Raw genomic sequence first — 16829 nt, 5'->3', positions numbered from 1 at the left:
TGCCTTATTAATTTAATGTGCACATAATTACCAAATTCTAATACATTAAAAATATGTGTTAATGCACTGACTGCATAAAAATTCACATCCCACTTTGTTAAAAGTTCCCAACCACAAATATACAAAAGCCTATTTTCAGATATGTCAAAATCACATGCAAAAGCATTAGAATATTTTCTAAAACTTACATTTTTGCTTTTCTCTGGGTATTGTATCTATAGCCATTTGGGGAAAAGATTAAACAATAATATGTTATTTACCATACCTTTGAAACTGTGCAACACTTTCATAAACAAATAGAGTAAAAACCACAGCAGTTCTGTTTGAGTGCAAGTGCAATTTGGTAAGCTTTAGGATGTAGCAATTATACAATTAATAAGGATTTATTTTGTTGTTGGCTTAGCCACTTTTATTCAAGCATTATTTGCAGTATTGCTTTACAGCACTTGGTGCCAGGAGATGCAAAACATATAGCTGTCACTATATTTGAGGGAGAAAAAGAAAACTTTAAACAACCCTGAGAGAGACACACACATTAAAAATCTTGTTACTTATTTAAAAGTAAAAAAGTTAAACATAATTATTTAACAATTACTCTCTCAGACATTTCTGTCCTTTAATGCACATAAATAAAATTTAAATCATCAATATTTATTAATCTTAATACATCAAAATAATATATGTACAGATTTAAAATTTTTAGGTCTGTATACACAGTTCATTGCTTTCTTCACCTTGTCCCTTGTGTCCCCCCAGGAAGGGTTCTGACCGGCCTGTACATGTGTAAATGACTTACGAGGAGGCGCTCCCACGGGCTGGTATGCAACCAGCTCTGGCCTTGGCCAGAGGAGCACATGATGTGGAAGGGGAGCCATGCATCCACCTGCTAACATCATGGAAGGCCTTAGGCCTCTGGGGCCAGGTCCTCATCTCCTCGAATCCTGACTTGTGTTTTCTTTCATTCTCTCTAATATCAATACTGATTATGAAGGGGCCAGGCAGTAGTGTACCTGGTTGAGTGCATATGTTACCATGCACTCAAGAGCCAGGGTTCAAATCTCTGGTCTCCACCTGCATGGGGGGGAAAACTTCATAAGCAGTGAAGCAGTGCTGCAGATGTCTCTCTCTCTCCTCTCAAGTTCTCTGTCTCTATCAAATAGAACAAAGACAATATTTCTTATGAGGGAAGGGAGAGAGGGAGGAAGGGGAAGAGAGAGAGTGAGGGGGATAGAAAGAGAGACAGAGATACAGAGACAGAGAGACAAGAACACCACTTAGCTCTGGCATCAGGTGATGCTGAGAACAGAATCTGTAGTCTCTGAGATTTCAGATGTACAGTTCTGTTAGTAGGCTGAGCCCTCTCCTCATCCCCTTCTTCACATCATCATAAACCCAGGAGACAGGTGTTGCTATTTTACTAAGGAGGAAACCAAAGTCCAGAGAAGTTAAGAGACTTTGCCAAAGCTGCACAGCTTGTAGGGGGCTGAGCTGGGCTTCTGTGCTTCTGTTGCACTGACAGACTCCTTTTGGGTGCTACAAAGCTGGGATTCACACTCAGCTTAGGGCGAAAGGACAGTTGGGTGGGAGGATTCTTCTGAGTGACCAGGTGGCTGCTCAGTTCCAAGGATGGGGGGGGGGGCTTGGCTGGAACATACTGGAAGCGATGGAAGGCATGTCTGATGTCTGAGTGCATGTAGGCTGAGTCGTTTCCAGGCCTGGTAGGTCTGGAGGGTCAATGGTGGAAGGAGGCATCTGGAGCCATTGTGGTACCTATGTCCCTCTTCTCAGCTCCACCCAGACTGTGCTGCTGGGATGGAGTGGAGTTTGTGATATCCAGCAGCTGTCCTGGGCCACTGTCTCTTGCCTTAACCCCACACCCATTCCACAAGGCAAGACAGCTCTCCTGGGTAGTGCCCCTGATGTGTCATACATGTGGCCCAGATTTTAGCCTGGCCCCCACTGCACTGGAGGAAGCACTGGTGCTGTAGTATTTTCCCCTATTTTTATTAGATATTACAAGATTATAAGACAATAGGAGTATAATTTCACACCACTCCCACCACACAAGTTCTGTGTCCCCACCCCCTCCAACAGCAACCACGGTAGTTCTCCCAAGATCATACATATGGGCTGAATATATATATTATTTTCTCAGGTTCACATGGTTCAGCTCTCTATCCACATATGAGTGAAATCATCCCAGAGTTGTTCTTCACTGCCTTACTTCACTAAGCATAATCACTGCCAGGTCCAGCCATCCATTACCTCTCTGTGTCTCTTTCTATCTGAAAAATTGGCTCAGGGAAGTGAAGCCCCGCTGATAAAAAGCAAAACAAAACCCAGAACAGGGCTCAGGGAAGAGGCCAGGACTTAGATGAAAGAGCATCTCTCTCTCTCTCTCTCTCTCTCTCTCTCTCTCTCTCTCTCTCTCTCTTTCTCTCTCTGGGGGTGGGGTGGGGAGGAAGGGGCCTGAAGCTCTGACACCCTGCCACCAGCCACTTCTGCCAAAGTACAGGGGCCAGGCTAAGGCTGTGGAGCTGTAGCTCTCCTAGAATTTCCAGTCTCCCCTGGACCCCCTAATGGCCCAGACTCCTCACAGTTCACTCTTCTCTGCTACCTTCTCCCACAGACTCTTAGTGGGCATAGGGTGGGCATTTATGCATTCACTTTCCTAACAAGAAAACTGAAGCTGGTGCCGCCAGTGAGGGGCTGAGGGAGCTAGAGCTGTTCTTGCCCGCAAAGCCTGTTCTGACCCTGCCCAGCTGGATGCCTGGCTCTTGTGCATGAAACAAGGGGCTCCTTCTCCCTAGTCCTCCCTGTGCCGGCTGGCACTGCCAGTCCCAGTACCCACACCGCCCCCTCCCAAGGGCCAACTGAAGTTAGATTGTTCCTGTAGGGGAGGGGCTCCCCGGCACTGTGTGTGTGTTTGTGTGTGTGTGTGTGTGTGTGTGTGTGTGTGTGTGTGTGTGTGTGTGTGTGTGTGTGTGTAAGGTAAGCAGCTGTGAGGGGAGTGGACTGAGCTGAGGTAACAGCCTTGTGGAGCCTGGAGGGCTGCTGTGTGTTGTGGGCAGACAGGCTCCCCCTCTGTGGGAGCAGAGAAAGGGAGGCTGCCATGGGCAGAGGCTACAGCTGTGCCCTTGCTATAGGGCAGAGAAGGGGGGCTGTCCTCTTGGGAACTGGGCAGAGTCCCCTAGAGCCGAGGTAGCCTCCTCACTAATTCCTGGCCTTGGGAGGAGGCAGAGAAGGGAGGAAGGCAGGCGAGGTAAAGACCATTAAGTACTCAAACCCAACTGGATGGTGGGCCCCACTTTGTTGGGGAAGGAATCGAGAGGTGAGGCTAGGGGTGGGCTGGGCTCTTTTGTTGCCCTTGGACCAACCAGATATGCAACCTCGAGGCAGGGTCCTTCTGGCTTTTTATGGAAGACACAGAGATTGTCAGATCCCTTCCTCAGCCCCCAGCAGAGGAAATAGAGGCTCAGAGAAGTTAAGTGGCTCCCGCAAGGTCACACAGCATATAAGCGACAGAACTTGGGATTTCAGCCCAAATCTGCCCTGTTTGATAGCTCTGCTCAACCACGAAGTCATCCTATTTTCTGTGGTGTCTCTGGGATGAGATACTGGGGTCCTCCAGCCCCTGCCAGGAGCTTCATTCATTCATTAATGATTCATTCATTAATTCATTGAGTCTGGATACCTCCAGGGGACCTGGATCTCTGAGAGAAACTCAACTTGCCCCAACTGGGAGGGACCTTAGCAACCACCAGGTCCAATCCTTTCATTTTGTGCTTGGGGAGATGGGCTTGGAGAGGGAATGGGATATGCTTAGGTGGAGCTCATTCTGCTCTCTCTCTCATCTTCCCCAGGAAGCCCAGGTGCATTCACCTTCTGGTCCTCAGAACCAGGGGAGATCAGGGTCCTCCTGAAGTAGTCTTCCCCTGGAGAAGCCACCCTCCTCGATCGCTAGACCGCAGAGCACTTGCCTGGGAGCACAGTCCTGCAGCTCCATCTCTAGCGACTGGATCTCATCAGTCCAATCATTGCCTGCTCACATTCTTCCAGTCACTGTGGCAGGCCCTGGGCTAGAGGCCAAACTTAGAGGACTAGACAGGAAAAGCCTGCCCTCAGGCCAGTATGCATTCCAAGCCAGAGACAGCCAGTGAATGAAGTAGCTCAGCCAAAATGCCTAAGATTTAAGGTGATGATAAGTGATATGAAAGTCTCTCATTCTCTCTCTTTCTCTCTCTCTCTCTGTGTGTGTGTGTGTGTGTGTGTTGGGAGAGGTGCAGGTAAGGATTGTGCTGGTTTCCATAAGGTGGCCATGGAAGGCTGTCACTTTCCGTATGGGAAAATGAGAGCCATGGTGAGAGCTGTAGGAAGGTGAGCCTTGGTGGTGTCTGAGCAGAGGACATGCCAGACAGAGGAAAGTGCAAGTGCCAAAACCCTGGGGAGGGTGTGTGCCTGATATGTTTTAGGGAATGCAAAGAGACTAGAAAGGGAGCTTTAAGAGATGGACTCTGAGGAAACCATGAAGTGAGGACAGAGCATATAGGCCTATTTATTTATTTATTTATTTATTTATTTATTTATTTATTTATTTTCATCTCTTGACTGTATTGTCTTTTTTTTTTTTTTCCTTTCCTTTTCCTTTTTGCCACTAGGGTCTGTTCGGGATTTGTGCCTATGAGATGCTGCTGCTCACAGATGACACTTTTTTTTTTTTTTTTTACCAGAAAACAGTGCAGCTTTGGCTTATGATGGTGCCCAGGGACTAAACCTGGGGCCTTTGGTGCCTCAGGTCTGAAAGTCTTTTAGCATAACCATTATGCTGTCTCCCTAGCCCTCTTAATTATTATTATTTTGGGGGGGGGGCTCACTTGGATAGTGTACTGCTTTGCTGTGTTTATGACCCAAGTTCAAGCCCAGCCTCCACTGTATTGAAGGAAGCTTTGGAGTTGTGGTCTCTCTCACTCTTTCCCTCTGCCTCTCTCCCTCTGTACTAGAAAAGAAAAGTCATTCTGAAATGCTGCAGCTCCAGTGATGACCCCCCCAAAAAAAAAAGTGGGGGTAGGTGGGCTGGGTGGTGGCACAGCAGGTTGAACACACATGAGGGGAGGAAGCTTCATGAATAGTGAATTTCTCTCTGTCCTATCAAATAAACAAATAAAAAATTTAAAAGGAGGCAGGGAAGGGAGGGAGAGAGAAGAGAGACTGCATAGCACTGGTCCACCACTCTTGAAGTCTCCCCTTTGCATGGTGCTCCTGTGGGGTGGGTGGGGGCTCTAATCCAGGACCTAGCAGCTGGTGAAGTGTGCGCTCTGCCAGGTGAGCTAGCTCTCAGCCCAAGGGGCCTTCTCCATCGCTGACCAGGGGCCTGGGAATTAGGATTTGAAGCTCAGCTCTGTCATGAACCTGCCCAGTGATCCTGGGCAAACCCTTTGTCCTCTCTGGGCCTGGCCAGTGAGGCCCCCTCCCCATGACACAGGGTTTTAGAGAAGACACAGCCTCAAGGCTCTTCCCCCCTGCCCACAGGGAGCTGGTGCCAGCAGCTGCCATGGCGTCGCGCATTGGGCTGCGAATGCAGCTCATGCGGGAGCAGGCGCAGCAGGAGGAGCAGCGGGAACGCATGCAGCAGCAGGCCGTCATGCATTACATGCAGCAGCAGCAGCAGCAGCAACAGCAGCAGCAGCAGCTGGGTGGCCCCCCGACCCCGGCCATCAACACCCCTGTCCACTTCCAGTCTCCACCACCAGTGCCTGGGGAGGTGCTCAAGGTGAGCCTCCCCCTCCACTACCTGCCCCTCCAGGCCCGCGTGAACAGGCCCCCCCTTGAGCCCTTGTCTTCTCCCCACCAACCCCCTCCCTGCAGGTGCAGTCCTACCTGGAGAACCCCACCTCCTACCACCTGCAGCAGTCCCGGGACCAGAAGGTACGGGAGTACCTGTCTGAGACCTACGGGAACAAGTTTGCTGCCCACATTAGCCCCGCTCAGGGCTCCCCAAAGCCCCTGCCTGCTGCCTCCCCCGGGGTGCGGGCTGGACACGTGATGTCCTCCTCAGCGGGCAACAGTGCTCCCAACAGCCCCATGGCCATGCTGCACATCGGTTCCAACCCTGAGAGGGAGGTGAGTGCACAGAGGGGCAGCTGGGGCACAGAGAGCCCAGAAGATGGAGGGACACAGGCCTGTCCTTAGGGAACCCCAGACTAGCAGGAAAAATGCCACCTTGTTTTTGTTTTGTTTTGCTAAGATTTATTCTTGTCGGGTTTTGTTTGTTTGTTTTAATGAGAAAGCACATAAGATGCTGGGGATTGAACTCAGGACCTCATGTTTGAGAGTCCAGCATTCTAGCCACTGTACGATCTTCTGGCATTCTTCCTTCCTTTCTTTCTTTTTTTCCTTCTCTCTTTCTCTCTCTCACTTTCTTCCTGTCTCTTTCCTTCTTTCTCTCTTTCTTCCTTCCTCTTTTTTAAAATCTTTTTTCTAAACTTTATTTATTTATTATTGGATAGAGACAGAGAGAAATTGAGGGGAAGGGGAAATAGAGAATGGAGACAGAGAAACACCTGCAACCCTGCCCACCACTTGTGAAGCTTTCCCCCTGCAGGTGGGGACCAGGGGCTTGAACACAGGTCTTTGTGCACAGTAGTGTGTGCACTTAATCAGGTGTGCCACTGCCTGGCCCCGTCTTCCTTCCCCTTTCTTTCTTTCTTTCTTTCTCTCTCTCTCTCTCTCTCTTTCTTTGTTTCTTTCTTTCTTTTTGGAGGAGGAGAGAGAGAGCCAGAGCATCACTCTGGTGCATGTGATGCCACATATAGAACTCTGGCTCTCATGCTGGAGAGGCCAATATTTAAAAAAAAAAATTTTTTTTTTGAGGGGACTGGGTATGGGCACACATGGTTGAGTGCCCAAGGACCTGGGTTCAAGCAAAGAGGAAACTTCTTGTGAGTGAAGCAGTACTGCAGTTATCTCTCTTTCTCTTTCCTTCTCTACCTCCCCCTTCCTTCTCTATTTTTCTCTGTCTCTATAAATACAATATTAAACAAGTAATAATAATTAAAGATTTGTTTGTTAACGAGAAAGAGCGAGAACTAGTGCATCATACTGGCACACATGAGGCTAAGGATCAACTCAGGCCCTCATGCTTGAGAGTCCAGTGCTTCATCAACTGGGCCACCTCCTGGGCCACCACTCTGGTTTTATATTTATTTATTTATTATTTATTATTTTTAAACCAGAGCACTGCTTAGCCCTGGCTTATGGCAGTGCTAAGAATTGAATCTGGGACCTTGGAGCCTCAGGCATGAAAATCTTTTGCATAACTGATATACTGCTACTGTCTCCCTGCCATCTCTTTCTCTCTGAAGGTTTATTTATTGATTGATTTTTCATTAACACAAAAGAAAGAAAGAGAAACAGAGAGAAGCAGAGCGTCACTCTTTTGGTACATGTGATGCTTGGGATCAAATCTGGGGCTTCAAACTTGAGATTGCTGTGCTCTAGTCACTGTATCTCCTCCCGGATTGCTACCATAGCTTTAAAAACCTTGCCATTGAGAAATGGCTCACTGAGAAGCCCAGACCACCTGCCTCTGGACATGTCTAGATAGAAAGTCTCTCTCTCTCTCTCTCTCTCTTTTTTTTGAAAGAGACAAAGAAATTGAGGGGGTTGGGGGAGAAAGACAGAGAGACACAAGTTTGCTTTACTGCCGGTGAAGCTTCCCCCTCTAGGTGGGGGCTGGGAGCTTGAACCTTGATCCTTGCTCATGGTAATGTGTACACTCTACTGGATATGGATATTCCACCACCCAGCCCTTTGACAGACGGTCTCTACTTTGCCACTTGGCCACTTTGGCTCCTTGGGAAGGAGCCTGGGCCTGGGAGTCTGGGGAACCTGGATAGTTCCTCCTCTCTCTGGACCCATTTTTTTCCTCCCCCATGTGAGCTGGTTGGGTGAGGTGGGTCCCAAGGTCTGTGGTTGTCCTGGTGCCCCTGTGTCTGTCCCTTCCTGGTGAGGCCTCCCCAAATGGACTTATTTTCTGTTTCAGTTCGATGTCATTGACAACATAATGTGTCTGGACAATGTCCTGAGCTACATCAATCCTGAAACTCAGATGCCTAACACGGTACTGTTGGCTGGGGTGGATGAGGTGTCAGAGGGCGAGGGGGGGGGGGTCCTATTGCAGGCCAAGTGGAATTCTCACTGCAGACTGTGGCTCACCTCCATCAGATCATGTGGTAGGGTCCTTGGGCCAAGTAGAGCCATGACTTGGGAGAGACATGCCTTGGACTATGTGTACCTGGGGCTGGCGGGGGTGAGGGGTGGGGGCAGGGGAGGAGACTGTGTGGGGATGGAGGTGGAAGGACACCAGCTGGGGGAGCGGTCAAGGGAACAAAGTGACAGCCTGTGAATCTGAGGTGCCCCCTTCCTCAGCCAAGTCCTGGGCCCTGTGGGCAAAGGCTCGAATCTCTGACTTGTGGCAGGAGATATGGGCCAAGTTCATCCTGATTTCCCAGAGTATTCTGTAGAGCAGGCAGCTGTGGGGGAAAGGTATTTACACCAAGTAGGTGCTCACTCAGTAGAGCACACATTACCATGCGTGAGGACCTGGGTCACCACAGGGAGCACCTGCAGGGGAAAAGCCTCAGGAACAGGGAAGTGGAACTGGTGTGTCTCCTTCTCCTTCTGTCTCCCTCCCTCTTTCACTCTCTGTCTAAAAATGAAAGAAAGAGAAAAAAAGGAAAGCAGGAGAAAAGAATTAGGGTTAGAATTTAAAATATCTAAGAATGGTAGTAAATAAAATAATCAAGAGAAAAGAAAAGAAAAGAAAAAGGGAAATATGACCTCTGGGTGGAGTCATGCAATCACCGAGTCTGAATGAAAACCCTAGACACAAGGGGCCAATGCAGATGTTACAGTGCACAAGGCCCAGGTTCAAGCCCCTGGTCCCTACCTGCAGGGGAAAAGCTTTGCGATTGGTGAAGCAGTGCTTCAGGTGTTCCTCTTCCTCTCTTTCACCCCTTTCCCTTTCAAGTTTTGGCTGTCTTCGTCCAATAAATAAATAAAGATAATAAAAAATCATAAAATTTTTTTTAAGAGACTCTGGTCTCTTAAACCTTAGCCTAATCCAGCCCAGCCCGCAAAGCGGAAAGAGCCTCCAACTCTTGTGGTGGGGGACCCCCCCCCCCCACTGCCTTGGTACCATTGCCCAGATGCTCAGCAGGAGCAGGTCAGGGCCAGCTGCACTCCACATCTGCCACCCATAGGGACAGTGAGAGCTAGGGAGAGCGAGAGAGAGGGTGGCTGAGAGCCTGACCCTTCAGTGGGCTCTGGGTAGGCTGGAGCATGCTTGGCTCCAGGTGGGGACCCGGGCTTGCTCTTTGTGTTTCTGTGACCAAAGCAGTAGAGGTCTTTCCAGAACACAGAACGGTTTCTGCCAACCTAGGCCCCAATCCTACTGCAAAACCCCTGCTATCTTGATTGTTTTTAATTGAGAGCAAGATAGAGACCAGAGCACTGTTTCATTATTTTTTTGGGGGGGGGGCTGGCAGGTGGCCCACCCAGTAGAGAGAATATGTTACCATGTGTCGCTAGGACCCAGATTCGAGCCCAGGGACTAACATAAGCAAAGCATGTACTCTTCCCCTGAACCACCTTCTTGGCCAGAATCTTGGTGTCTTTGCAAATGGAACCTGGCTCCCCAGGAACCTGTCCATCTCTCTCTCTCTCTCTCTTTCTCTCTCTCTCTGTCTCCAGGATTATTGCTGGGGCTCAGTGCCTGCACTATGAATCCACTGCTCCTGGTAGTCATTTTTTTTTTTATTATTATTATTGGATAGGACAGAGAGAAGTTGAGAGAGGAGGGGGAGATAGGGAAAGAGAAAGATAGACACTTGCAACCTTGCTTCACCCCTTGCAGGTGGGGTGCTGGGTATTTGAACCAGGATCCTTGCGGGTGCCCTTGCTTGTTATACTGTTTGTGCTTAACGGGGTGTGTCACTGCCCAGCTCCCCCCTCCCCCCATCTCCCTCTTGAGGCACTGCTGACAGCATATTTTGTCCAACCCTCCTTCTCTGTTCTGTCAGACCCACCCCTAGCTTTTTAGTGCTTTTTTCTCACCGTTCTGCTTTGTGCCCTCCCTCCTGTAACCTCCCTGAAGGCTCTGTGCAGATTAGAATCCCCTCCCTGCTATCTCTGGTCTGAGCATTCTCCTGCCCTGGGTCAGTTGTACCTGGAGGGCTGGGCCCCAATCATTCAGCTCAGGATTCTGCAAGCTTTCAGGTGGAGCTGCTGGGTGCAGGCTGTAGACCCTGAACCCTGAAACTGAGGCCAGGCAGCTCCCCTGCATGGCTCCCTCTCATTGTCCCTGGGAAACAGCTGTCCCTGGAGAGGGTCCTGCATGGACTGGGGGTTACTCACTCGCTCCCTTCCCCCATCTCACCCCACAGCTGCCCCTATCCAGCAGCCACTTGAATGTGTACAGTGGTGACCCCCAGGTCACAGCCTCCCTGGTGGGCGTCACCAGCAGCTCCTGCCCGGCGGACCTGACCCAGAAGCGCGAGCTCACAGGTACTAACCTTTCTCCCAATCCCCCTGGCCTGGACTGCCCTGCCCCTCTCTGCTCTCCTGCCTCCCCCTCTCCCCCCCTCACCTCCTTTCTGTTTCTCTCTGCCTCCAGATGCTGAGAGCCGGGCCCTGGCCAAAGAGCGGCAGAAGAAAGACAATCACAACCTAAGTGAGTCTAAGTGAGGAAGCCCTTTGCCTGGCCTTCCTCACCTGGGCAGCTGAAAGGCTGCTGGAGATCTGTCTCCACAGCTTCTAGAAAGGCTTCTCCACCCAAAACTTTAAGCTTGCTTCTAGGTAGGGTTGAGTGGGGCCGGGGACTCTGGGAAAGAGATGGAGCTGAGACTCAGTACTCAGATCATTGTCTTCTGGTGTGGGTCCTGGGATTTGGGGAGAGCCCCTCTTCAGCACCTCCACAGTGCTCAGTCTGGCCCTAATTTTAATGTCCCTAGAAATCCAGTCTACTGGCTGGGGGACTCCTCCTTGGGCCTGCCTCCCCCCCCCCCAAGGTGGGGTGCTCACACCCTCTAACTGCTCCCTCGGGGCATCTGTTATCTGCAGTTGAAAGGAGACGGAGGTTCAACATCAATGACCGCATCAAGGAGCTGGGAATGCTGATCCCCAAGGCCAATGATCTGTGAGCAGGGACTGGGGGGAGGGGGTAGGAGATGGCTCTGGGAAGGGGAGAGGCTTGCGAGGGGAGTGCTGGGTGAGTGTTCATTACCAGGGGGCTGAGATAGGGAGAACTTTCTAAGACCTTATCTCTTAGATTCCTCTGGCAGTCAAATCAGGAAGCTCTAGGGAGATGAGCTGATGTCCTAGAAGTAAGGCTGGGGTCAGGAGGGCTTCCTGGAAGAGGAATCAGGCTGGAAAAGTTAGGTGAAGGCTTTGGACTGGGGTAGAGGGAATCCTGGCTGGAGTAGTAGTGAGAGAGCTCAGGACTGTGAAGGTTTGGATGGCAGAAATGAAAGTCTGGGGAAGGAGGCTGCTCAGAATTGCCTGATTCCAGGAGACCAGTGTGGTGACTGGTGCAATTACCTCAGCCCCATGTCGTGTGGAGATGGAGATGGAGATGAGCCTCCTTCACACAAAGAAGGGTTGGCCAGGTGTGAGGGGTTGTGGGCAAGGCTGAAACAGTTAACTGGCTACTGACACCCAGCAGTACTTTGATTGGACGTGGCTGTGGTAAGTGCTGTGCTGAGGCTCTGAGCATGGCACACCTCTGCTTCTGCAGGGATGTGCGTTGGAACAAGGGCACCATCCTCAAGGCCTCGGTCGATTACATCCGGAGGATGCAAAAGGACCTGCAGAAGTCCCGGGAACTGGAGAACCACTCTAGGCGCCTGGAGATGACCAACAAGCAGCTCTGGCTCCGCATCCAGGTCTGGCCCCTTGCTCTTGGGCTTCTTGGGTAGCTATGACCCTTGACCTCTAACCTCTGACCCCTAGCCTAGTTCCTGCTGTCAGGGACATTGTCTGCATTACAGGAGTTAGAGAGAGGGAATAATGCCCATGATGAGAGAGGATGTCACAGTCAGGAGGTTAGTTCTTGGTAACAAGCAATTCTCAGCTGCTTTAAACAACACGTCAGCAGGGTGTGTGTGTTGGGGGGGAGGGGTCTTCTGAGGAACTTGATTCTGGGTTCCAGGCCCAAGAACAAGCACATCTAGAGGTTACTCTTAAAATCATCTGTCACTTTTTTTTTTTTTTTTTTTTTTTGCCACCAGGGGTATCACTGGAGCTTGATGCTTGCTTGATGAATACATTGCTCCTGGAAGCCATTCTTCTCTTCTCTTCTTTTCATTTTCTTTCTTTCTTTTTTTTTTAATTTATAAAAAGGAAACACTGAAAAAACCATAGGATAAAACTCCACACAATTCACATCACCAGAACTCCGTATCCCATCCCCTCCCTTGATAGATTTCTTATTCTTTTTAAAAATTAATTAATTAATTAATTCTATTTATTTTCCCTTTTGTTGCCCTTGTTGTAACATGCTGGCTCAACCAGGTGCACCACCACCTGGCCCCGCCCCTGTTGTTTAACATTGTTGTAGTTATTGATGTCATCGTTGTTAGATAGGACAGAGAGAAATGGAGAGAGGAGGGGAAGACAGAGAGGGGGAGAGAAAGATAGACACCTGCAGACCTGCTTCACCGCCTGTAAAGCGACTCCCCTGCAGGTGGGGAGCTGGGGGCTCGAACCGGGATCCTTATGCCGGTCCTTGTGCTTTGCACCACCTGCGCTTAACCCACTGCGCCACCACCCAGCTCCCAGCTTTCCTATTCTTTAGCCCTCTGGGAGTATGGACCCAAGGACATTATGGGATGCAGAAGGTGGAAGCTCTGGCTTCTGTAATTGCTTCCTCGCTGAACATCAGCATTGACAGGTTGATCCATACTCCCAGCCTCTCTCTCTCTAGTTTCTTTCTATTTTTACAAGATAGGACAGAAAGAAATTGAGAGGTGATGGGGAAATAGGGAGAAAGAGAGACACCTGCAAACCTGCTTCACCATTCATGAATTGTCCCCACCCTGTGCAGGTGGGGAATAGAGGCTTGAACCTGGGTCCTTGAGCATGGTAATCAGTGTTCGCCACTGCCTGCCCCCAACCATGTGCCACTCTTGCTCACATTCTTGATCAAGGCAAGTTCCCAGCCTTAAAGGGGCAGAAAAGTTCAAGCTGACCCTTTGCAGGAGGCAGAGCTAAAACTCTGCATTTGCGGGCAGTTTCATCATTGGACAAATGCCATAGGGTCTAACTTCACAAACTTCAGTGGTGTAGCCTATCATGCATCCAGACTACAAGGGGACATCAGGTGGAGGCCACCATCCTATGAACCCAGATCCTTGTGCACGGTAAGTGTGTGCTCAACCTGGTGTGCCACTACCTGGTCTGTAATATATTTTATTTTAATGAATATATAATGAAGAGAAAGAAAGAGAGAGAAAAAGACAGACACACACCAGAGACTGCTCAGCTCTGGCTTATGATGGTGTTCGGAATTGAACCTAGAATTTTAAAGCCCCAAGTCTGAAAATCTTTTGCTCTCTCCTTTACTGCTCCATAACTTTATTGACTGACTGATAAATAGTGGGTCACAAGATTGTAAGATTACAGAGTGTTGTTCCACATGGCAAAAAGTTCTGTATCGCCACTCTCCTACCTCCCAGTGATAACCACCATAGTTTTTACAAAGTCTTAGATAATTTGTTTGCTTCTGGTTTTGTTTGTTTGTTTACAAGTTCATGTGTACCAGTTCTCTATAGATTCCACATGAGTGAAACCCTCTAGTAGTTATCTTTCATTTCTTTACTCATTTCACTGAACATAATCACCACTAGTTCCATCCATTTTATCCCACAGGACACAAAATCATACTACACAAAATCATATTTTTGATTGCAGAGTAGTATTCCATGGAGTATATATTCCATAACTTCTTTAGCCAGTGACCTGTCAGTGGGCATTTAGGCTGCTTCCATATTTTGGCTATTGTGAATAATGCAGCTGTGAGCATAGGGGTGAATATGTCCCTTCAAATTAGTGTTTGGCACTGGTTAAGTGCCTAAGAGCGCTATTACTGGATCCTAAGGTACTTCCATTTTTATTTGTTAGAGCACTCTCCAGACAGTTTTCCAAAGGGGCCAATGCAATGTGCTTTGCTAATAGTCTAGCCTAGGCAAGTCTGTTTCAATTGAGAAAAGCAGAGAGCTGTTCAAGACTCACGGTGATGATTTCACAACCCACGAATGAGTTGTAACTTGTAGTTTGAGAAACCACTAGTCTAGAATCACCCTGTGCTTTCTCCCGGCCCAGACGTTCTGTGGTCTCAGGTGCCCAGTGGGGAGGGCCGTGGGCTGCGGTGGGGTCTGGGTGTGTGACCCTGTCCTGTATGTGCCCTTCCTCTTTCCTATAGGAGCTAGAGATGCAGGCCCGCGTGCACGGCCTCCCCACCACCTCCCCATCAGGTGTGAACATGGCTGAGCTGGCCCAGCAAGTGGTGAAGCAGGAGCTGCCTGGCGAGGAGGACCTGGGGGAGGCCCTGTTACTGGGGGCTGAGGTTCCTGACCCTGAGCCCCTGCCAGCTCTGCCCCCCCAGGCCCCACTGCCCCCGCCCACCCAGCCCCCTCCGCCACAGTCCCCGTTCCACCACCTGGACTTTAGCCAAGGCCTGAGCTTTGGGGGTGGGAGCGACGAAGGGCCCCCCAACTACCCTGAGGCCATGGGGCCAGAGCACGGCTCCATGTTCCCCACCCTGTCCAAGAAGGATCTGGACCTCATGCTTCTGGACGACACCCTGCTCCCACTGACCTCCGACCCCCTCTTCTCCACTATGTCCCCTGAGGCCTCCAAGGCCAGCAGCCGCCGGAGCAGCTTCAGCATGGAGGAGGGTGACGTGCTGTGACCCTGGCTTCCCGCACCAGGGGACGGGCCACCCCCTCTAGCCCTCCAGGTTGCACATGTGTGTGAAGTAACCACCTGCCCCGCCTCAGGCCTCCCTGTGGGTCCTCTGTGTGGACTTAGTGCCTGGTTGGCAGCCTGTGGGGGTAGAAGCCCCCCGCCCATGTCAGTGTCACAGTTCCCCCACCAGGGGTGGCCCTCCTGATGGGGCCTCCCCCTGACTGTGGGAGGTGAGGGGCACTGTGGGGGGTGGGGTGAGGGTGGGGGGGGCGGGATGTGCTGAGGTAAGGGGAGTTCTGGTGGATCCTTTCTTCTGAGCCTGCCTGCCCTCCCACACATTGGAGCAGGGATTTCAGGCGGTTCCTTCTCTGGCACAGCATCCAGGCCAGGGGGTACCTGGGCCTGACTTTCTGGGACTCAGTCACAAGCCTGTCCACTAGCCTGGCACTCCCCAGCAAAACACACACACACAGGTGGGGCTCCCCCCACTTTTGGTGCTAACAACTCTCCACCAGGTGGTGTGAGGGTGGGGGTGGCTGGAAGAGGGGGTGCTGGTTTCAGATTAGAGTGTGGGGTCATTGCTGGATAAGCAGCTTCCCTCCAGGCCCTCCCTTGCCCCCCAATTTGTGCCTTTAGTAAACACTGTGCTTTGTACTCCACTTGTCCTGTCTCTTTGGTGTGGGTCTGGCCTCACAGAATTGGGAGGGGATGGGGTGTCAATCTGATAGGCTCTTTTCTGAAACCAGAATTGGAATACACCCCCCACCCTCTCTGTGAGGGTCAGGGTAGGGGGCTATAGAGTAGAGGAAACAGGCTTCCTAGGGGGCCCGTAGGCCACTGTTCTCCTCCTGACCACAAGATGGCACTGCAGACACACTAGTCTCGCCTCCAGCTGCTCCCTGCATGCTGAACTGGAGGATGTGGGGCCCTGGGTTGATCAGAAACCAAGTCTGTTTCCTTTATAATAGCTACTGCTTTGGGGCACCCTTGGTCCAGATACTCCTAGAGGTGCCCTGGAGGAGGGGATTGGGGTGGGAGGCATTCTTCCGTTCTCTACACTCTATTTTCGTGGGCCCTCTTCTGATTCTGCCCCACCCTTCTGGCCAGACGCTGCTCAGACCAGCTGACCAGCTGTGGGCTCGGAGGAGGCCAAGCTGTCCCTGCTCTCTGTGTACCATCTCTAGTAGCACAGGCTCCCTGGTGATGGAGAGGTGGGCCTCTTTCCTCTGTGGGTTTGAAAAGAAAGGGGGTTGGGGCAAAAGGGACTCTCCTGAACTATTTTGGGAAGAGACAGCAGGCTCATGATATGACCGGTTGAATTGAGGACACAGGTCCTGCCCTTTGCTCCAGCTCTGAGGGGTGATGAGGCCCTTGCAAGCCCTGTCCTCCCCCTGGGCTTGCTTCAGTTCCCCCAGTGCATGACAGTTCCAGAGGGGACTGTTGCATGACCTTGACACTGGGTTTCATGAGTGACCTCACTCCATAAGGAGATGGGCTTGGGGGTAGGTAGTGAGGGGTGGGGTGACAGGGGCTTGCTTCCCCAGTGGTAAGGAAGAAAGATCTTGTGGAATCCCAACAACTCTCTTTCTCTCTCTCTCTTTCCCTCTCTCTCTCTCTTTTTCTCTCCACTTTCCCAGTCTTTTCAGGCAGAGACCAAAATGACGTTCCCTCACAGGTGTCTAAAAGGCTGGTAGGCCAAAAAAAAAAAAAAAAAAAAAGAAAAAAAAGAAAAGAGAAAAAAGGGAAAGAAAGAAAGAAAAGAAAAGAAAGCTGGGGCTGGGCAGTACTGCATCCAGTTAAGTGCACATAGTACTAAGTACAAGGACCCATGCAAGGATCTGGGTTTGAGCCCCTAACTCCCCACCTGC

At 50.5% G+C, this 16829-nt stretch overlaps 1 protein-coding gene across 4 annotated transcripts in view; it reads left to right on the top strand.

Annotated features, from left to right (window-relative positions):
• Positions 1–15615, top strand: part of TFEB (transcription factor EB) — a 75980-nt gene extending 60365 nt beyond the window's left edge. For all 4 annotated transcript variants that reach the window (XM_007529752.3, XM_060189786.1, XM_060189785.1 and 1 more), the window contains 8 exons: positions 5530–5770; positions 5866–6120; positions 8042–8119; positions 10443–10563; positions 10673–10729; positions 11119–11194; positions 11792–11939; positions 14477–15615. In XM_007529752.3, the coding sequence (XP_007529814.1) occupies positions 5552–5770; positions 5866–6120; positions 8042–8119; positions 10443–10563; positions 10673–10729; positions 11119–11194; positions 11792–11939; positions 14477–14965 (1443 nt within the window). In that variant the 5' untranslated portion in view covers positions 5530–5551 and the 3' untranslated portion in view covers positions 14966–15615. The remainder of the gene's footprint in view (positions 1–5529; positions 5771–5865; positions 6121–8041; positions 8120–10442; positions 10564–10672; positions 10730–11118; positions 11195–11791; positions 11940–14476) is intronic.
• Positions 15616–16829: the final 1214 nt, after the last annotated feature.

Source organism: Erinaceus europaeus, chromosome 4, assembly GCF_950295315.1.
Source record: "Erinaceus europaeus chromosome 4, mEriEur2.1, whole genome shotgun sequence".
In the NCBI taxonomy this organism is placed as follows: Eukaryota; Metazoa; Chordata; class Mammalia; order Eulipotyphla; family Erinaceidae; genus Erinaceus; species Erinaceus europaeus.
The sequence above is the reverse complement of the archived record's forward strand: the minus strand, read 5'-3'. Positions and strand labels throughout refer to the sequence as shown.